This window comes from Eleutherodactylus coqui, chromosome 1, assembly GCF_035609145.1.
Source record: "Eleutherodactylus coqui strain aEleCoq1 chromosome 1, aEleCoq1.hap1, whole genome shotgun sequence".
Taxonomy (NCBI): Eukaryota; Metazoa; Chordata; class Amphibia; order Anura; family Eleutherodactylidae; genus Eleutherodactylus; species Eleutherodactylus coqui.
Window position 1 is genome coordinate 109,385,588 of NC_089837.1, and position 22,919 is coordinate 109,408,506.

General features: G+C 46.1%; 1 protein-coding gene across 2 annotated transcripts in view; it reads right to left on the reverse strand.

Annotated features, from left to right (window-relative positions):
• CUL3 (cullin 3) overlaps positions 1-22,919 on the reverse strand; it is a 56,542-nt gene that overhangs the window by 32,474 nt on the left and 1,149 nt on the right. For both annotated transcript variants that reach the window (XM_066599027.1, XM_066599018.1), the window contains exon 2: positions 7,452-7,649. In XM_066599027.1, coding sequence (XP_066455124.1) covers positions 7,452-7,649 — 198 coding nt within the window. The remainder of the gene's footprint in view (positions 1-7,451; positions 7,650-22,919) is intronic.

A 22,919-nucleotide genomic window follows, 5' to 3' on the forward strand; every position in this document is an offset into this window, starting at 1 on the left:
TGCATGGAGTTTATGTCCTTCCTAGATTTCTGTGACTTCTCCCCCATGCCAAATTCATACCAGTAGTTAATAGTGTTTGTCCCCAAAATAGGCCCTAGCTACATGGAAAACCAAACAAACCCCACACACCACATTACCCAACAGGCGCTGTCTGCTTCGCCACACTTCTCGTCCCGAAGCTCCGCCACACTTGCCTCTAGTTTTCAGCCAGCGCTTCCTGGTCAGGGGGTTCATAAATCCCGCCACCAGGAAGCGCCAGTGATGGGCTGAGTTGTGGCACTTGAGAACCAAATCACAGCCATTGCATTTAATAGCTGTAATTGGCTGAGCCGTGGCACTTCAGAGCCAGAGACAGTGCTTCCTGGAGGCCGGATGTTTTAGCCCCCTCACCAGGAAATGCTGACTGAAGATTACAAAGTGTGCCAGAGCATGTAGCCAGGGCTTATTTTCAGGGTACGGCTTATATTTTAAGCCCCGATCCCAGGCAAAAGAGCACTACTATAAAGTCGCCCGGCTTTGTAGGGCAACAAAAAAATGCTGTGATATCGCATGAAACAGCTGTGATATCACTGCAATTTTTTAACACCAATATCCCTGTCGCCCGTGTGAAATAGGACTAGTGATACATGCTAATACAGTGTACACCAGGTAGTCCGAGAAGCACTGTGGCCATCTTAGTCTGTCCAGCACTGGAGGGTTGCTTTACAGCGACCCTACAGGCCTGGAGGAACAAAGACTGCCACAACTGCTGACTACCTGGTGTACACTGTGTATTAGCATGTATCAGTCAGACCCTGCACCAGCTTTATTAACCAGTAATGGGTATTCAGAGCACATGTAGCCTTACAACTACCGATGCCTACTAGGCACGTTGTGCACCAGGCAGCCAGAGAAGCAGTTCAGCCATCTTTATATTAAAAGGGACCCTCCAGGCCTGGAGAGACAGAGTTGGGCTCCTCTCTGCACCTATAAATGCCTCTCCTCTTTCCACAAGCTTTTGTAGAGTCTGTGGGAATTCTCACCCATTAAAAGCGTATTCCAACGACCTTAAAGGGGTTGTCTCACGAAAGCAAGTGGGGTTCAGCACTTCTGTATGGCCATATAAATGCACTTTGTAATATACATCGTGCATTAAATATGAGCCATACAGAAGTTACACACTTACCCCCTCTGGTGTTGGCGTCCCCATCTCCATGGCGCCGACCGAAGCCTTCTTGTGCCCTGATTAGACGCGCTTGCGCAGTCTGCCCTCTTCCGTCCGGCTCCGGTGTGCTTGCGCCGCAGAGGTCTTCTGCACATGCAAGAGAAGACCTCTGCGGCGCGAGCACGCCGGAGCTGGACAGAAGAAGGCAGACTGCGCAAGCGCGTCTAATCCGGGCAGAAGAAGGCTTCGGTCGGCGTCGGGGACGCCAACACCGGAGGGGGTAAGTGTATAACTTCTGTATGGCAAATATTTAATGCACAATGTATATTACAAAGTGCATTAATATGGCCATACAGAAATGCTTAACCCCACTTGCTTTCGCGGGACAACCCCTTTAAGGATCCCCCCATTCACAGGATAGGGGACAACTAGGTTATCTGTCTAACTGCTGGGATCCCCACAATTACCACAATGAGGACCTCATGTTATCCTAGATACTGTCAAAATTAATGACGCGGCAGCACACATGCTCAGCCACCACTCCATTTCAGTGTGAGCGCCGGGGATTGTCAAGCACTCAAATTCCACTATTCTCAGCACTCCCAAATGAATGGACAGGTGACCGAGCATGTGCACTGCCAAGCCATTCATTTTGCCAGTCCCTGTGGTTCCTTACAGGCATGGATGGTACACACACACACACACACACACACACACACACACACACACACCTGTACCCCTCCTAACCCACATCATAGGCCTCTTATCCAGCTAGCAACAACAATGTGGGGCAAAAATGCCAGAACCGCTGCTGTCTATACAAGCTTATCTTTCTTCTTGAGACAATACTGACTTTGGTTTATTATTCCCAGTCGGTATTAGTGCATCTTGACACCACCAAAAGCTAGGTGTTTGACAGGGCTTCCATGGAGGAACGCCCCTGTCCCACCCCTAGCTCCCGATTGCCGTAATAGGGGAAGGTCCTGGAGCGCTCCATGTGTGTTACATGCTGATACTCCGCTGAAAGCCATCTATGTATAACAGTACCGAGTGTCCCGTGGCGCTGTGGAATCCCTACAGTGTGCGGCCGCTGGCTGTCATGGATTTTTCCTCCACCGCTTCAGTCTACCCTCTGTTGTGCTTGCGCAGTGGGATTCCAGGACCGTGCAGCCGCCGGCTCTGACAGTTGTGTTTCCTTGGGCACTGTCGGCTCCATGCTGGTGGTGGCGATGTGCAACGTACATTGGGGTCGCTGCCCATTGTGGCCATCCCCTGCTGCAGTGATCCTAGTGTCCCAATCCTTTCCATCTCCTGCAGCCGCCTGTCAGTCTGTTGCCCCAGCACTGCATTCTCCATGCTGCCGGCGGCTATGCCTTGCAGCCCTCCGCCATAAAACATTCTTGAGGCCGCTGTGGCCTCTCTGCTGCCGAGGCCGCTCACAGCTTCTCCAGTGAGGGGTTTGTGGCCCTGTAGAACGCCATCAGGGAAGGCACTTTCAGCTGGGGATGTGTGGCAGCAGCAGGGGCCGCGGGATGCAGGTCTCATATTTAACAGCCTGCCAGGACCGGAGGACCAGCCATATATGCAGCCATTCAGGTACAGGGGGCGTCACCCCTGTCAATTTTGGCTCCACCAGGAGTTCCTGGTGGCGTCAAGATACACTAATACCTTCCCAGTCTTGTTAATAAGACATCGGATTTGTAGGAAAACCTACCATCTAATAGGTGGCGCTGCTGAGTCACTGTACCATCTTTTATTTTTATCAAAATACTAATGACCACCTGTCTGTGAGTGACTGTTACACGTGATGAGGTCACCATTGTATGATCAGTCACCGGGCCTCTGAGCTTCACCCCTGATAACATGACAGTGACATCACCACAGGTCCTTCATCCCTGTGCATTGAATGAGGCATTTCATGTGATCAGTCACCAAGGCGCTATGCAGCTGCTGTCCAGCTCTGCTGGTTTAGCACCTGTGATAACGTCACCATCATGTGATCAAGGGCGGAGCTCAGAGCCCCAGTGACTCATCACATAAGGGTGACCTCATCAGAGGTCCTGTAAGCACACGGTGCTGTCCAGCTCTGCTGGTTTAGGACCTGTGACCAACTCCAATCCCTTTCACTATATTATATTAGTAAGTGGCGCATTGCACCGACAAACACTGGTACTAGAATTTCCTAATAATTACTAGTATCTATATTTAGATACAGGATCCACCTTTCACAACCAATGATCACAGCTCACCACCTCCTCCTTGCACAGGTCACAGAGCATGCCCACACCTCTCCCCCACGGAAGGTCAATTAACATCCCTTCTGTCTACAGGTTCCTATGGTCCATGTGGCTCTGTCAGCGGTGATAGAAAAAAGTCCTTGCTTATTTTAATAAGCCAACAAATAGTTGTTCTCTGTCACAGACAATGGAGGCTGCGATGCCACATGACCCTTTATGGAACGCAACCGAAGTGGCGGGTCCAACTGTGTTCTGGTAGGAATTAAGTCAGCGGATAACCCCTGTAACATCAGCTCAGGCAAGATGCCAGCCCTCAATCGTATACAGAAACTTAAAAAGCTTAAATGGCTATAAAATCAGGGGGAAAAAAAAACACACACCCTCTTTAAGGCCGGCTGCACACGGCCGTGACCGGCTCCGCCGCGTGAATTCCGCAGCGGAGCCCGTCACGGCGCCCCCCCCAGAGACCCCAAACTTAGCTGCAGATCCGGCGGCCTCTCTCTCACATGACGCTTCGGCGTAACGCGCCGCTGAGTCATGTGACACGCCGGCCACATCACATGACACGTCCACCATGTCACATGACGCGGCGGCAAGTGGAGAGGCGATTTCACGCTATCTTCCGCTGTGCTACAATGGAAGCCTTCCGCGCGTACACCTGCGGCAAATAGAGCATGCCGCGGGTGAGGACGGGAGATTTTACGGTGCGGAATTCCACACCGTGAGCCCTGAGCTATTAGGTTCAATAGAACCTAATAGCTGCGGGCAACGCGGCGGAAATCCGTTCGTGGGAAGGAGCCCTAATAGTGTCAGTATTCGATATTAGTTAAAACCCAGATTATAAATTCCTTATTCTCAGTAGATGTTTATTCTGTAACCAGTCCAGGGTAAACACTTTATTTTTATATGTAATAATGGCAATTTTTAATTTGGCCACCAAAAATATCATTTGTCTTCTAAATTTTTTTAGGCTTTGGAGCCATTTTTTAGGCTGCAGCTCTTAATTATGATTGGTGGGAGACACCTGCCAATTCTGAGAAAGAAGGGACAGGAGGTCCCTTTTTTCCTTTCTACTGCAAAGTGATGCTCACTGTTTAGGGAACTTAAAGGTTTGTCTGGTACTTTACTATCGATGATCCATCCTCATGACAGGTCATCAATAGTTGATTGCCGAATCCACCGCACTGGATCCCAGCTGAGCAGATATCATCGGCAGAGCCAGTAGCAGACAGCTCTGTATGTAGTACAGTGGCCTGGGTTGGTACTGCAGGCCCAGCTCCCACTGAATTCAAAAGCTGTGCCTACAATACTAAACTGGTTCCCAGCTCTATGGACAGAGCAGTCTGCTTTCAGCTCTGTTCTTAATGACCCCGAGTGGCAGAACACTGATGATCAACTATTGATGACCTATGCGGAAGCTAGATCATCAATAGTAAAGCCCCATTTAAGTGAAGTAGCACTGAACAGACAAAAGAAGCTAAAGCACTTTAAGTAGCGCTGCACGCCCTTCATTACAGCTATCAGGTGGCTCCTGGGACCCCCACTAGAAGTGATGGCAAACCCATGTGACACTCACTTTACTAGGAAACCCCTTTAAAATAGTTCACTTCAATAGACATGCATGTAGTGGAACATATTGTGCATTTGAAGCCCCCACAAGCACTTTCCCCAGACAATAATAATGTTATCAGACCCGTGTCTTGTCTGATACAGCAGCTATGCATTGGTTGCAACAGATTGTTTTTGGACCAAGCTTATCAGTGTGGACAAGTGTATGTCCTGTTTCCTATTGCTATTCTCTACTACGTTTACTGTTCCTTCAAGAAGGTGTAGCAGGAAATTTTCCTAAAAATGCTATGGAAAAAATTATATACACATACATATTATACACACACACACACACACACACACACACACACACACACACACACACTTTATTTTTTTTTAAATCTCAGTTCTGCAGTTTGCTTCCACAGCTGTCAAAACTGGGATGCAGGTCTTAACTTTTACAAGTTTTTAAAAGTTGTGTTGACTCCATTACTTTTGGCCACATCACTGACTGTACAGAGAAGCACAGGCCATCCGAGTATAGCAGGAAAACATCCAAGGTCACGTCAGTTCTTAGTTCTGTTATCGACAAAAACAAATAAAGACAAGGATCTCCCCTGTCCGCTCTGGGAACAGCCCGCAGCTACGTGTATACATTCATTTACAGCTGCCTAAACTTAAATAACCCAGGCGTTCCTCCCTTCAATACACTCAATCATTGGAGGGGGTTTTCCCCAAATGATCGGACAGCACAGTTTTATAGTAGGAGTTTAGCTTAGGTTAAAAAGGGCCCAAATATCAACCAAAACAAACTGCTAAAACTTTATTATTTTTTACTCTACTTTATACAAGTATACTGAGATCTAACTGTTTAATGGCCAAACATGCCAGGACTCCTTTTGGCATGACAATCCAATTTAACAGAACACCTTTCTTTCTGAGGTGGTGTACCCGGTGCATTGGTAGGTTCATTTATGGGATAACTTGATTGGTGGGGGTCTCACCGCCACTCCCCCCCCCCCATCGATCTCGAGAACAGGGATCCCACGCCCCTCAACCTCCACACCCCAGGGTTACTGCACAGCAGTGACAGGCAGAGAGGGACACAAGAACCCATTCTTGACATCAGCAGGGGATCTCAGCAGTGACACCCCCACTGAATAGCAAGTTATCCCCTAACCTGCTTATAGGAATAACTTGCGATCTTGACATAACCCCATTAAAAAGGAGTATATTCATCTTGGTCAAACCCGGCCGTGGTGGGAATTCTCTGCTGTACAAGGCGGCTGGGAGAACAGAAACAGCCGAGTGGCCCTTTCCATAACTCTCTTAAAAGTTAATGGGCATTAAGGCAAACAGTAGCATTAATTACTTTAGAAGGGTCAGTGATCCGGCGATTATTCCAATTGCCAGATTGGAGTCCAGAAGAAAGGTTTTCCCTTAAATGGGGAAAATTGGCTTCTACCTCTTTTTTTTTTGCCTTTCTCTGGATCAACATTGAGGGGTGGGGGTGTAAGAGGCTGAACTGGAAGGACAATGTCTTTTTTTCGGCCTAACTACATGACAGTTGCTGTAATTGCCATTCACTATGGAAAATGCATAGCGCTGTCCAATCAGCTGGGCCAGAACAAGAGACAAAAGGTGCCAGGCAGGGCCCCTGCATCCGTCAGACTCATGCATATGCCGTGATGGTTCACATGGGACGCCCCTTTAAACAGCCCTGCCACATCCAGTTATATGGAGTTACCTCTAAAAATCAAACAGACACCCATTTACAGAATCCTGGTCGGTACTGTGAATAGTTACACAAACTCTACAATGTATAGTACCCCTTTTCATACTAGTCCAGATACCTTTTGGTTTGAATGCATATGTTTTGTAAAGTTGTTGCAAATTTTTGGTTGCATTTTTAAGAAAATACAAATTTGTACAACGGACACCAATTATTCCTCTATACTAGTATAATACACGTTTCAGAAACAAGCTGATCTAATTATTATGGGAAGGGGTATACAAGTGGCTATAGGGGCATATGAACATCATGAAGGACAGGTTCCTGCTCCGCACAAGTTAGAGCGGCGATCACAAGGCGCATCCTCCGATTTGGCTGAACTGGCCCATTCACGTATTACATGTTTGGCCCTTCATCTGAATGTCTGGCATTTAATGCTACAGTTCCCCAGCAGGGGAAATGAATAGTTGGCGGACTTTGAGGATTCTTGCAGTATACATGTTACTAGTCCCCCATGCTTTGCACTGCGACGTCTATCACTGACAGTAATTTATAAAGCATCCGCCGTAGCAACGGGTCCTCTTTAAGCACTTTATCAGAAACGAACGACCATAAAAAAAATGCTCCGCAGAGATATTTTCCCAAATCCAAGAGCCTTACCCAATTCATTCCAAAATACCTGAAGGAATTTGCAGTTCTTGCTGTGGAAAGTAAATCCTTTAGTCTGATTACAGCTCAGCTGCAAAGTCCACTTAATATTAACTAGGTACATTCTTTCACAGGCAGTTACCTTATTTATGAGATGCTCCGTCACCACTTCTCGGAGCCCCGTGTATAGCTTCTCCCCGTGTTTGTGGAGCACCATGGTATAAGCATTTCTATACAGTTCTTCAAAACTTAATCCACTATTGTTCTTGCGCTGAATTTCTTGAATTGCGTTCTTTAGCAGATCCCAAATGCTGTTCACGTACTTTTCATCCATAGTCATCTGGAACAGATTAATACAGGTCATTAAAAACTAGCAATCACCACATACGCAAAACCCCCAAATCCTTCTGGCTGACATGTGAACCTGCCGCCGGGTCAGTCGCGGCACACTTCTGTTGTCAGTCTGTGATACACTATAGTACGCCATGTGTGGATAGAGCTTTTAATAGGGAAAAAAGGGTGACATTCACGGTGTGTCGTGGAAGCGCCACAGATGTCACACGGTGCCATGTCTACCGCTATGAATTGATTCTTCCAAAGCTGAATGGTGGCCCCGCCACCCCTTGCGTTCTGTAGGGCTTCAGGTTTTTTCCCTTTCTTCTCCTTACAATGGGTCTTACCAGTGGACAAGTTAATTACATTTCAGCTCAATTTATCTTAATATGTGTCTCCTGAACCCAGGGGAACATTTAGCTTAAAGCGGCACTTCCACAAGACCACAGACCGCCTGCGGACCAGACTCCAGAGGTAATGATGTACTCTGTTCTGGCTACCTGCGGCTGTATACGGTTATACATAGTACTCACTAATAAGGCGCCCCCCCCCCCATACACAGACCAGAGTTGGTGAAAATGGAGGATTTCAGGCACAATTTAACAATCAATCATTTCAGCCAACCGATGTTAAGAGGTCAGAAGAAAAAAAAAAAAAAAAAGTCTCACGTTAGAAACTTTTGGCCAATAAGTAGTTTGTTCCTTCGAAAGATCTTTCATAATAGGTTTGTCCCGTCACATGACCTCTAATGTCACCCGCTGCTCTGCCCGCAGTTTGTAAAGGCTTCCTGTATCTGTCACTGACCGATAATAGCCAGATGAAAGTGCTATTACAGGGGGAAAAAAATTAAAAAAAACATGTTGCCTAGTAAAAGTTTTCCAGCACTACTACTTCTGGTTCTCCTGATCAGCGTGTAAAGATCCCCTTCTCTCCGCACTTGCCGTTTTGTCATGGTGGCTCCTGCTAGTTTGTCGGGTCTTCTAGCTTGTGGCGCCCCGCACAACCACATCAGGTCACCCCATTCCTAACCCTGGCTTTCCATTTTACCATCATGCTACACTATGGAGCACTTTATCCCTTTAATGTAATTACTGAATCTGTATGGCGGCCCCCCAGCAGCCGACGTGGACTAAAGAGCATACGATTGGGATGGTGCAACGATCGTTCATCAGATCATAGTTTGTTCAGTTACCCTCTACCTAATGTGTGTGGCCAACTTAAGGGTGCGTCCACACATCGGGGGATGTCTGTGCAGCTCACATTTCACCTTTAATTTTAATTAGCACTGACGAGCTTGGCCCTATAGAAACTTGTAAGGCCGCAGTTTCATCTCACAAGATCTGTCAATCTTTTATGAAATCAATTTATGAGGTTATCCCACGTCTAGCCGGGTCTTTGCCGGAAGCAGATGGCTTCGTACATTGCACAGTCCCAGGTTGCTTCCCTTCATGAGGTCAACGCAGGCTACCGTGTAATGTACCGAGTCGTTGGCTTTAAGCAGCAAGAAGTGGGACAACCCTTTATTGAAGTTTAGTGCTCATACACTGAATATGCATCATCATATACAGCAGATCTGAGAAAGGAGCAGTCACAGCCACCTTCAGTCCCAAATCTATATATTTATCCAAGAACAGGAATAAGTCACATTTCAACAAAGTAGAGACACCTTTCTCAAATGATTTTGTTGAAAAGTCTTAATTGAATGTGTCAGATACACTTTAATGAGGTTGTTACCAAAAACATTCATTTCCAGGATTGTGAAGGTCTGAACTTTTGCATTCCTGATGATCACCGGGTAAGCTTAGCATGGCACAGCTTCCAGGACACGAGGCTACCGATCATGCTACGTCATCAGTATAGATGGAGCACGTCTATTTCTGCCCTCTTAAGCACTAAAGAAACCAATCTAAAGACTCCGGGAGGAAATCAGAAGAGGGGGGGGGGGGGTCTGCAATCCCATTTACAACAGTATGACATATTAGAACGCTCAATAAGAGAAGGACAACAAGCCATGGGAGTGAATGAGGGAAGTCAGGGATGTGTGGGCATGGTGGCACGGGTTTCTGCCAGCCGAGTGCTCATCTCCCTCCCCTCAGCGCTCTGCAATTTGTAGAACTCATCAGAACAGATGGCTCGTTCCCATTCAGACTGTCATAGACAGCAACCGCTTCCACAATAACTTGTCTGAGACACATTGTACAAACCCAAACCGGCAGAAACCCACACCAGCTCCTGCAGATTAACCGAGCGTTCATACACCGGCCCAACCCAAACCTAGTCAGAGGTGGGGGAATGGGGCTTCTAAAGGGGAACGTATTACACAAACATCTCAGGTAATCAGAAAATAAAATGTACACACATTTCCCTTGGGTCAATTGTTTTGCTATAGGCCTATAAAAAAAAAAGGGCCGCCTGCACATGGGCATATTTGCATTGCAGAACAGGAATAGGACAGAGGTTGTGCAGGCGCACTGCGGCTGCATTCATTTCAATGCGGGCGCTGGAGATAGCCAAGCGCTTGAACGGTGCTCCCTTGGGGACCAACTGGACCCCTTTTCTCATGATTGTAGTCAAATACACCGTCAGCTATCCAGACGTGTCCCCCCAACGATCACTGAGGAAGAGGCCCATGTACCTCGAAACACAAATACATGCTAGTTTTATAAACTAGAGATTCTTTTGGCAATTATCCAAGTTCGGTAACTTCTGTCTGACGGTTGCACCACTTCCACCCCTATGAAAGATTTTTCTCTTTCTTGTATGCCTGTAGGCAGAGATGGTACTGGATCTGGTTGATCATGCAAATCTGTGCTGAAGTATCTTTTAAAAAAGCTAGCAAAACAGGAGAAATCTCTGCATCAAGATGATGCCTGATAAGCATCAGACAGGAGGCTGCACTGCATGAAAGCAACTGCAAAATATGTAGGAGACATTCAAAGTGTGACAATCAGGTGAGGTGAGCCGGGATGGAAATAGGTGTTAGCTAGGTTGGGTTTTTATAAATCTACAGCAAGGCAAGTTAGGACCACAGAGCATGAACGCAGTTTCCTAAAATCCCATCTACAATGCTTGTAGTATAAATGCTAGTTTTTCTTAGCCAATTCTGCTGCAAAAAAAAATAAAATAAAGCAGCATTTCGGACCTTCGTGAACACAGCCAACCTGTGTGGAGCACACACATAAGTGACATGGAGGAAACAAGAGAAGTACTGAGCAGTGGAGATGCAATTCCAGTGGCTTTAACATAGTAAGGCTTCGTTCACACTAGCATATTGGTTTCCATTTTCCTGCTCAGGGCTCCTGTGCATGGACGATAAAAATCGCCAGCAAAGCACTGTCTGAAGCTTTCCATAGCGTTGCTATGGAAAGCGCAGCACCGGCGTCCACAAGTGGAGAATTATAGCAATTCTCTGCTCGCTGGATTTAAATTGCGGCATGCTGCGATTCTCCGCCGTGAGCCTATTAGAATCCTTGTCCGCTGAACACCACAGTGGTGTCCGAGTACTGACAGGGAATGGTTCAGTTAAGGGGTTCTATGGCACCTGTGATGGAACCCCAAGATTGAATCCCATAGGATAGTAAAAACCGCAGTCTGTAGCGAGCAGACAGACCGCTCAGGGCGGCAATCTATGGATAACAGTAATTCATAAAATTGTATTTTCGTTTGTTTTCGGAAACCAGGCAGAGAAAGGGTAGGCATATTTGTACGGCACCGTGCCGAAATAACTCGTTTCTATAGAAACAGATTGATCCCGAGGCTTCTGATCTAACATTAGAAAGTATGAAAACACCCTTTAAAGAGGATCTGTCAGCTCTCCTGACAAGGCCACACACTACAAAAGATGGAGTGGCTCTGCCAGTATATGGCATTACTCACACACATCTCTAAGGCCATTATGCCGAGTAGAAAGGTAAAAAAAAAAAAAAAAAAGAAAAAAAAAAGCACCAAGGTCATCGTGACTCATGAAAAGTTTACTACCTGTTAACAAGTTGAAAAGTTTCTCTAACTGAAAGCAATAATAGTTCTTCTTTCACAGTGACTCATAAAATGGGTATTAATCTCTGCTTATGCAAACCAAGACAAACAGGGCATGTCCCCACCTGTCCACGGCAGCAGAAGCTGCACCAAATGTGGCTTTGTAGCCAATTTCCTCCAAATTTCACTCTTTGCATAACAAAGGACCAAATCCACAGCAAACAATTGACACACCTCTACTGGACATGTGTTAGTCTCATCCACATAGGCCATATGCTAAATGCTGCAGCACTTACACCATGTGGAGACTTACCCTAGAGGGCATGTTCACAAGCAGATGCCAGGGCAGATCTGCAGCTACATGTCTGTCCATCAGACCTGATACACCAAAATGCATGCAAAACCACAGCCAACATCATGCAAAAACCTGCAGCAGATACACATACGCTCGTGTGACAAGTTTCAATGTTCTGAGCCACTTGGGCCGCCTGCACACGGATGGGTTAGATTCCGCATGCGGGATCGCGGAGCGGAGTCCAATCCTATGCCAGCCGGTGACCCAGCGTACCTGTATTTTGTAGTACAGATAATGCCACGCCGGCACTAGGCAATGACGTACATCCCACAATGATGATTGCGGAAGGGCCGTGGGTCAGGTGGCTTCTGTTGGCTACAATTGAAGCCATTCACGCGAAGTCCGCCTAGGAATAGAGTACGCTGCGCTCCCCCCGTGAAATGACAGCAGGTTTCGGTGCATGAGGGATTCAGAGGCGGATGTCAGCTCCCGATTCCGCAATGCAAATCCATCCGTGCGCAGCCGGCTTCAGTTATCACTTTGGAGGACGGGGAAGCGCTGCTCTGCGTCATCTTAAGGCAGTTGGAGCCATTGTCTGGTAGCTGGACAGCCCCTTTAAGGATGCACAAGGTTGACAAGTTTGATGCAATATGTGCAGGGAAAGGGGGGGGGGGGGACAGAGTCACATAAAAGTTCCTCTAAATTCCGCCTAGGTACCTCAGTGCATGCAGGATATTACTGCAAAGTCATAAAGGGTGGAAAAACCATGTGATTTGGTAATTAAAAGGAAGTTCATTATTATTCAACTGCAAAACGGACTGAAGGGTTTGGCTATAAAAGCTGTTGGAGCGCGAAAACTTGTTCTGGAGCGTTCCAACTGCGGTTGGTTCTTTCCTGCAGCAGCAATGGCGGCCGTTCTGCTCCAGGGAACGCTAGCTGATACATTAGTGGATGCGGATGTCACACAAGGCAGAGAGCTGGCTGCAGATAAGTGTAATGGTGGGGCGAGAGGGTTTAGGATGCAGCCTCACATCTTGTATCACCATGTGCATGGTCAGCAACAAGGCCACCCAAACCTGGAGACTTCTGTGCCAACTATTACCAGGTAGATGGGGAACCCGGAGGTCTTCATTTCATAAGGCTGTAGTCACACGAGGCCAGGGCCATTTTTGGTGGCAATTGGGATGTGTCTTGTGAGAATAAAGGCATCACTGCATTCATGCATGTTGGGGGAAAAAAAAATTTAAGAAAAAAAAAAAAAAAAGAAAAAAATTATATAAATCAACCTCAGGACGGTCTCACATGACTGGACTTTAATTATGGATCCTGTGATTCTATGATCAGCTGTAATAGTGTTCAATCAAATACAGGGGTTTACACTATTTTGCTCACATTAGCGGGTTGGAATTGCATAATCGAATGCAGCAGATTTATTTTACCATGGATACCCGGGACGGAGCCCGTTGTGCTCTATGGTCGCAAAAATGCCCGCAGCTCATATGCAATTACATCGCAAAAGGGCTGCAGGTACCGCGGCACCGCTAAGTGACGGTGCGGGCCTGCGCGAGTACCCGGTCATATGCATTACCGAAGTCTTCATGCTGTTAGCAGCTGGCGGCCTCTAGTAAGTGCCACTGATCAGGCAACGGCACTTCCGCATCACCTGACCAGCAGTGCAATGCAGCGCCCACTACAGGTCACCTGGTCCAGAGATGCGCTAACAGCATGAAGACTTCGGAGGCGAGGAGCAGCCCCTTATTTTCTGATACACCGTTTCCCTGAAAATAAGAATTTCCCTGAAAATAAGCCCTAGCATGTTTTCAGGATTCTTAAACTATTAGCCATACTCCAAAATTAAACCCTAGTTAGTTAATTGAAAAAATTAATTTAAATAGAGTCCAGGCAGCTATACATGTAAAAAAGTGAAATCTTTTGGAGCAAAAATATATATAGGACACTGTTTTATTTGGGGGAAACAGGGTATCAGCTGCAGATAAGCACGCGATTGTGAGTAAAAATCAGCACTAATGGTGTGGATTCTGACTGTTTGCGGAAATGCTGCTGAATTTTTCACTGCATTTCCATCCTGTGGGAATGTAGAAGAGGGGCCCGGACGCCTTTCTGGGGCGTTACATGTTATAGTCGCTAATTACTTTAGAGGGGTCGTTGATCCAGGGATTATTCTGGTGGTCAGATTTAGAGTCTAGAAGATGAAAAAAAGGTGACCCCAGCAGCAGAGATGGTACAGCCTCTAGCTGCTCATGTAATGCTGTGCTGATGCATCATGGAACTGATAGCATAGAATAGTGAATGCAGAAATTGAAGCATCAAGATGAGCATCAGACAGCGGGCTGCGCTACATGGAAGTGACTGCAATACACAGAGTGTGACAAGCAGTCAGGTGAAAGGCACAAGGGATGAAAAAAAAAAAAAGTGTTAGCCCAAGCAGCCCTTTAACTTAGTGATTTACAAAACAAAATGAGTTATATGTCCTGGTTGTGAAAAGTCTACAAGAGTAGGAAAGGTATCAATTTTCTGAACTTGGCAATAATTCAAAGGGGTTTTCCAGGCAAAAACTATTGATGACCTATCCCCAGGATAGCTCATCAATAATGCATCGCTGGGGGCCCACTGTTCAACTGATCGCCCGACATGCTGTCAGGGCAGAGGGCTGCAGGTCATAGTGGCTGGGCACCAGTCCCATTGAAAGGAGTAGGAGCTGAGGCCAGCTATTACCCTTCCACCGCTGTCATCTGGGTCGGACGTGAAGTGTAATAGCCACTTCACCTCCCATTGATGCAAAACACAGATTTCCCTTATTTTTTGCCTTCAGTCCCCGCCTCCCAAGAACCACAACTTGTATATTGCCATCAGTGAAGCCGTATTGGGGCTTGTTTTTGCAGAAGAGTTGTACTTTAATGGTATCATTTAGTGAACTGAAGACCATTCACAAATTGTTTGCATCAGTAGATGACCTCGGCTCTTATATACGGCGTATGGAAGAGCCCGGGTGATGTGGATATCTGCATGTAATGGGAGGAAAAGGCAAAAAGTAGAGCAGCCATGATTAACCGCAGCTAATTAGCTGTAGATGAGACGACATGTCACTAGTCAGCCGCACTTCAGCTTTCTTTTAATTCCCACAATGCTGCTCATTAAAATTGTATTAGCTAGTCCTCGCTTGTATCACTTCAGCTCTGTGATTTCATACAAGCCAGCTGTTCTACCAGCTCCGACAATCTACTACAAGGATTAAAGCAGACCTGCAGGCCCCCGGGTACTTGGGGCCGATCCCCGCCGCACTTCATCTTACTGGGGTTTTAGGATCACTCTGCCCTTGCTGTGATAGACTTGTGTTATACACAGCAGCCAATCCCAGGAGGCAGAGCTGGAGGGGGAGGGACCAAGCAGCAGCCTGCACAAATGAGAAGGGGGTGTGCCTCAGACTCCTACAGAGACCCAAGCTAGTGTCACTGATCACATTTCCACCTTAATGAAGTAAAGCTAAAATTTAGTGAGAACTAAGGAAAATAAGCTATATATAAACTACATACTTTTGAGCTTATAGGTGGGAAGTCACTTTAACCCCTTCATGACATGGCCTATTTTGGGCTTAAAGACGCAACAATTTTTGGCGGATTTTCTTCTCCGTTTATCAAAAGTCGACGCGGCCGTATAAGGGCTTGTTTTTTGCGTGGCGAACTGTAGTTTTTATCGGTGCCACTTTTGGGTAGACTATATTGTAAAACTTTTTTTTTTTTTTTTTTTTTTAATGATTGATTAGCAGGGAGAGAAAACGCATCAATTCTGCCATAGATTTTTTAATTTATTTTTTACAGCGTTAATCATGCAGCATAAATAAGACATTCGATTTTTTCTGCGGACCGGTACGGTTACAACGATACCAAAATTCTTACTTTTTTTAGGTTTTTCCACTTTTCTGCAATAAAAACCCTTTATCTGGGTAATTTTTTTTTTTTCTAAATCGCTGCATTCAAAGTCCTGTAACTTTTTTATTTTTTGATGTACAGAGCTCTATGAGGGCTTATTTTTTGCGAGACGAGCTGTAGATTTTATTGGTACCATTTTGGGGTACATACAGCTTTTTTGATCACTTTTATTGCGTTTTTAGTGAGGCAAAATGCTAAAAATTAGCATTTTGCCTCAGTTTAGCGTTTTTTTCCGCGCACAGTCAAAAGCATGTGCAACTTATTGTACGCGTCGTTATGGACGCGACAATACCAAATATGTGGGATTTTATTTTTTTTTTTACCTTTTTTTATGCTAATCTGAGAAAAAGCATAAAAAAATGGGTTTTTATACTTTTTTAAATTCTTTTTTTAATCTTTGTTTTTTTTTTTTTTACACTGTTTGTGTCCCTCTGAGGGACTTTAACCACTGCCCTGATGATCGCTGGTATAAGGCATGGCAGAGCTACTGCTCTCCCATGCCTTATCGCTTGTACAGCGATTATAGGCATAGGCAATACAGAACGCCAGTGTCTGGCATCCTGTTGTCATGGTGACAGGCCAGGCTCTCGCGATGACATCGCGAGTTCCGGCCGGAGACACAGAGGGAGCCGCGCTCCCTCTGTGAACTCTTTCCCAGCCGCGATCTACTTAGATCGCGGCAGGGAAGGGGTTAACAGCGGGGGCACATCTCCGATGACCCTCCGCTGTTGCAGCGGGACGCCGGCTGTGACTGACAGCCGGCTCCCGCTGCGGGATCATATGTGATCCTGCGCTATCTCCAGGACGTAAGTTTACGTCCTGTTGCGGGAAGTACCAGGCTGCCAGGACGTAAACTTACGCCCTGCAGCGGGAAGGGGTTAAAGAGATTCTGTCAACAGAATATGGAAAGTTAGCAGGCACCATAGCGCCATGTGTGACTTGGCATACAATGTACATGTGTAAAGGAGAAACTGTATAATAAAACTTTAAAAACTCACATTTAAGCATTGGCGCCCTGTATGCAAAATAACCCAGCTCGAGTCATGGATATGGGCCACCGGCATCCTGAGTCACATAGTCCCACCTTTGTTCCCGCTTGGCCTCATCCTCCGGCCGCTGACATAAGCGCAAGCAGTTGTGAAATCCCATGTTTGCACTGTGTAGCCGTCCCTAGCGCTCTATGCCGGAGGGCCCGACACATGCACAATGCGGCACTGAAGTCAAGGCAATGCACATGTCCATCTGACTACGGCTGAGTGCCACACAGTGCAAGTGCGGGATTTCACCCCCGCTTTCACCGCCGTCAGCAGCTTTCCTAATCCAACAGGACGCCTATAGTTTGCAATCTGAAAGTTTAAAATCCAGCACTGATTTTGAGATCCATGATAGAAGGTAATGGACTATATTGTAAGAAGACAATACATGGTCCAACTACCATCGTTCAGCTCCATACTCTGGACAGCACCCAACATACCCCATTGACTAGAGTGGGATCTGTCCGGCTTCCCGCACATAGGACCAGCGCGCTACGTGCAGAGCCCCCCCAGACGTGTCGCTCCCCCTCCATGCTAATGATGCTAAATCCGTCAGATCATCCAGTTGGGCTCAGATACTACATGAAGGACAGTGCAGGAGGAGATCCTACAATGCCGCACTCTGCGCTCCGGTGAGTGGGCCCGGACCACCATACATTGTTTGCATTTGGCGCACATTATTCTGATCCATTTCGGCACTCAGAAAACAAGTCGAAGCTGAAATGTTTGCATCTAGGCCCAATGTGTCACAAAGCGGAAAGTCAGCGAGGGATTCTAACGTCCTGCGAATGGAGTTTAAGAAAGAAAAAGGTATTTGTGGATTTAACTTAACCCCTTCATGAGCGGCCTATTGTGTGGCTTAAGGAACGAGCGATTTTCATTGTGGCATTGCAAGAGTCATAGCTTTTTAGGCATAGCCGTATGAGGGCTGTTTTTTGGAGGAGTAGTATACATTAGTGGCAGCACTCTGGGGTACATATATGCTGTATAACTTACTACAATGAGAGGAGGGGGGGGGGGGGGTTGGGGTTCATCATGATCACATGTTTCCATTTTCTTTAATACTTTGTGCGCAATAAAGACAGTTAAAAACAATTTGACTGCTTCGTCACATTCTTAGGACGCTCTCAAGTTCAGAAAACGCTGCATTTTTACCAGTTTTGAGTTGTGTTTTTGATCACATGGTACAGCAATTGACCGCGCTTTTTAAAATGTACCCCATCATTGTGATGGATGATAAGGTGCATCAAAAAGCACGGCATTAGAAGCTACATCAATGGGAGTGTTGTACGGCGGCGCTCAGGACGCTGCGCTAATTGCAGTAAATAGTGGTATGTGTGAGTGGCCTACGACCCATAACTTATTTTCATAGAAACGGAGCTCTGCGAGGTCTTTTTTGTGGGAAGGGTTGTAGCTTCTATCGGCACCATTTGGAGGGACATGTAACTTTTGGAGTGTTTTGTTAATTTTTTGGGGAGGCAAGCAAAAGAAAACCAGCTATTCCAGCATGACTTTAGTGTATTTTTACAGTCGTCAAGATTAATTAAATGCCATAGTCTTCATTTGTTAGCCAACTTCTTGGGGCATTTTATCCATGTAAAACTTTTTTCAGGGGGATAAAAGTGCATATTTTTTAATTGTATTTTATTTCAATTAAACTTTATTGGCTATTTTTGACACTACTGTTTAGTCCTTGAAGGGGACATGAAGATGCGATTGAGTGCTAGGAGAGTACACTGCATTACTTATGTAGTGCATTCTACTAAGCCTATGACAGCAGCCAATGAGACTGTGGAAAACTGGGCCTAATAAGCCGAGTTACATGGCAAACATGGACGCCTTTCTCAGGCTTCCGGCTGCCTTAGGAACCCATTGGGACCTTACATTTGCACTACAGAGTGCAGATGGGCAACAGAAAGTGCCTCTCCCCCTTGTCATCTACTTACATGCCACCGTTGCTATTGAATGTGGCATCAGAGGGGTTAAACTGCCAGGATCTGAGGTTTCTCACCACTAGCTGTTAGAGCAGGAGCCTGGCTGTCAGTCAAGGCACTGCCTTAAAGGGGTTTTGTCATTAAAAAAAAAACAATAATTCTATACTTACTCATTTCTTCCTGGTCAGTCTCCTTACCAAATCTTCTCATCTCTGATCTTCTGCAGTGCCCTGGGTCACCTCCCCACACGCTGGCCGGCTTGTAATGAAGCTGACATTCCTTCCGGATGAGTCAGTGAAGATCACGTCCCTGTGCTGTAGCGTTCACTGGCTTGGAAGGGAGGCTGATCTATTGCTGAGACAGCTCGCATAAGCAGTAAATGAAGTAGAGCGGCACTCCGCCTGCGGGCCAGTGACATAACGTACATTGGCTGGCAGAAAACTGCCGGCAATGTATGTAACCTCACAGGAAGGAGAGGAATTAGGCAGCTGGAGGTGAAGTGATCCAGGGGAACTGCAGGAGAAGATAGGTGAGGTGAAGATCTGGCAAGTAGACTGACACGGGAGGAATAGGCAAGTTTAGAATTTCTTTTTTTTTTTTTTTTTAAATGGTAGAACCCCTTTAGGAAGATGTATGTGCAGGTTTAAAGCCCATTAATGGTCGGTAAAAAGGTGTATTGCAGTCAAAGTGGTTAAGGAAACTGCATTTCCAGTTTATTAATAAAATCAGTAAAAAAAAAAGGAACAAAATTCCCACACCGGGTCAGCTGCTCAAAGCGTTAACTGTTCATGTACACATGTCAGCTTATTCTGAAGAATACCACCATATCCAGTCATTCCACTGGCATCTCACATTCATCACCAGTTTTCCCTCTGCAGTATGTATATCTAGTTTTCAGTTCTCTCTGAGCTGGTGGATGTAGACTAGCTGCAATGTATACTGGAGAAGACAGCAGATTCTGTTCTTTCTCCCTCTGTAGCACATACATAGGTGCATCATGGAGGACAGTGTACAGCAATGCTGAGCAGCAGAGGAGTAAATAACTCCCCATAGACTTCTAGGAGCAGCAAGTCATCACCCTCATGCATTCCCTGTTCTCGGTCTTATTTCTGTTACTAGAGACAGATTTCACTTTACAAAAACACGTAATGGACAGAAAGTTGCTATAGTGAAGAGTGCAGCAGCTTTCTGACATACGTCATACTGTGATTATGCACCATTTATTAGTGAACACAGTGACAGCTATGTGTTCTAGTTCCCCGGCCCCCTCTGCTGCCATGAGCTCTGCAGCGCTCTATCAGGATACGTCTGTATCCTAAAGGATATGTTCACGATAGACGCCAATGCGGATTTTTCTACCTCTAAAACAAGGATAGAAATCCACAGCAATGCCTATGAACAGGTAACAGCCGCGTGCAGAACTTCCAACACCCAACCGCCTTAACTAGCGATGTGGCACTTCTGTGATGTGGATTTCCACCTTGGGTTTCCACAGCATGCAGACAGCGGCTCCGGTCGTATGGATTTTCATGCGGAATCTGTGCCGAAATCTGCGGTGTGAACCTACCCAACAGCATTTATTGCCGCGTTCTGTCCTGCTCGCGTCCGACTGATACAAAGACGCGACAAAAGATCTGTGAGACCAAGGGGCCACACGGAACAATTATCGCTCAGATTCTCCCGGGATTAAGAAAAACTGAACAGTAATGGATCCATGCAAATACTGAGCGATGGAACAACAAAATATGATTTCTTTGATTTTTATGCCAGCATAAACGGAACAACGAATGATAAGCAAACGACGATCGGCCTGTGTAAGAAGGCAATTCTATGAAGGACTGCCTGTTCACTGAGAATGGAGGTGGGCGGCTGAAGTGATCCGAGGTTCGCTCAGCCTCCATTCACTGACTGATCATTGCTGCTGTGTGAAAGCACGGGAGCCAAAATCATTGGGCGACCAGCAGTCATCCCATCTAAAAGGATCATCTCATGCAGGTTACAGTACAAGCCAAGAGGAGGGGGATTTTTAAAAAAAAACAAAAAAAAACACCTTCACGCGGTGCGGTTATTTTCCGTCACAATCCCGCAGTGTTTTTGCAGATCACAGTGGATTCCGATTAGGCAGCGGAAATGAACCCTGGAGATACAAAGGTTGGATTCTGCGGCTGCTGGTGTTTAGGTGCAGATTGGGCCACTGCAGGATTGTTACGGGTATTCACTGTGGAACGCCTGCAGCGATTCTGCCATGTGAGAAGGTCTTAGGGTAGGTTTCACACTGCGCCAAAAATCAGTGGTGTGACCATACCCTAAAGGCACTAGTATACGGATGGCAGCGGACTAACTCATTATGGCAATAATTGCAGGGCTGAAGTTGCAGCTGAGGTGTCAGGAGGGTTTGTTCACAGCGCTTTGCTCCCCATTTTTGCAGGTACAGGTAGATCTGCCGTATCCAGATCTGGAATGGCGAGGGCTGCCGGTGACTACTCACATATCAGAGGAAGTCACAGCGCTTTTTTGCTTGATGTGACGTTTATCATCATTGGCAGTTCTACGTTGGCGGCCGTAGGTAGGGTGATGTTTCGGTCATAGCCGACCTTCTTCTGTTCGTTGCAGAGTGCTGGCTATTGTGGTACGGAAAGAGGTGTGTAGCGCTCAGGTAGGGGATGGGCGCCGTCTGGGCTAAATGCAGATTTCACCCCTTCAATTTGAATTCAATAGAAATGGAGAAATCCGCAGCAAATCTGCACCAAACTCCGCAGCAAATCAGCGGCGTGTGATCACACCTTAACACTGAACCAGACAGAAGCCAGAGGGTTTGGTTAATGGATCCCCCCCCCCCCCAATCATCAGTTTAAGTTAGCTATGTTGAAATCTTCAGTTGGAGGTTCTGCAGCAGATCTAGCACAAAATACCAGAAGAGAAAGCGCTGCACGCAGCAGTCCTCCTCCTGGGAAGCTGAGCAAAAAGTCAACTCACCCCATTGTAGTCCTAAGAGAGGGATTCCCCTTTCCTGCTCCCCGAATGAAGCAGTAGAGTGGAATCCCTGATGCAGATGTGAGCCCCCTTCTTGTTTTAGCTCCATTCTTAACAGGTCAGTTTGTATCTTTGTCTTTCTTCCCCTCTTTACAAGCTCATTTAACCCCTTAAATCCCAGGCTGTTTTGGTCATACAGGATTGGACACTTTAGGGATTTTAACTCTGCGGTGGTTTTACTGGCTTATTTTTTTTGCTTCAGCTACCAAAATTAATTTATGCTGTGTTTTTTTTGTCTCGTGACCTATAGGGCTATTTTTTTTTTTTTTTTTTTAGATCTTTTCGCTGGCTTTCCCCCACGCTTTTGTTTTCTTAGGGGTATAAAACTAATGTTTTAATTTAAGTTATAGTTTTTAAAATTAGTACATTTATGCTAAAATAAAGGACGGAATGGGTTCATTGTGTTTTGGACCTTTTGATATACAGTATGTATGGTTTTGGATTACAGGTCACATACGGTGACGGTTTTGGTTGGCGTTGGCTTTTGGTAATTTTCTTTTTTTTATGTATATATTTTATAATCTTTACTTATTTTTGTAACTTTTTTTTTTTTTCCATCTATGACCGCCATGACGTCATCTGAAACCTCTGTGGGACAGTCACATGGTCTTTTCGTTTTTTTAATCTCACTTTTCCCCTGTAGCTGGGGCATCCATAGGAGCCCCAGTTACAGGGGAAACATCCCCCTGTAGTGACAATAGTCACTGGCAGAGCTGATCAGGGTCTTCTAGGACCCTGCAGCTCTGCTCTAACAGGGAGCACCCAGTGGTCACGTGATCTCTTGGTCACACAGTGGAAGTTATACTTTCACTTCTTAGTACATAGCACTCATTGAGCCCTATCTACCAAGGAAAGTAGAAGGCAGAAGAGTTTAAAAAACTCCCCCCTTGTCCTCTGGATCCTTTGCTGTGACTAACCTGACCTGCTCGATTACAGAAGCAGGGGCTTAAATCCCACACCGTCCTTCTGCTATCGGCCAGGATTAGAGCCCAGGACCAATCGTACTATATTTACTTGGTCCTTAATGGGTTCAAACTGGATCTGTTAATTGGACGA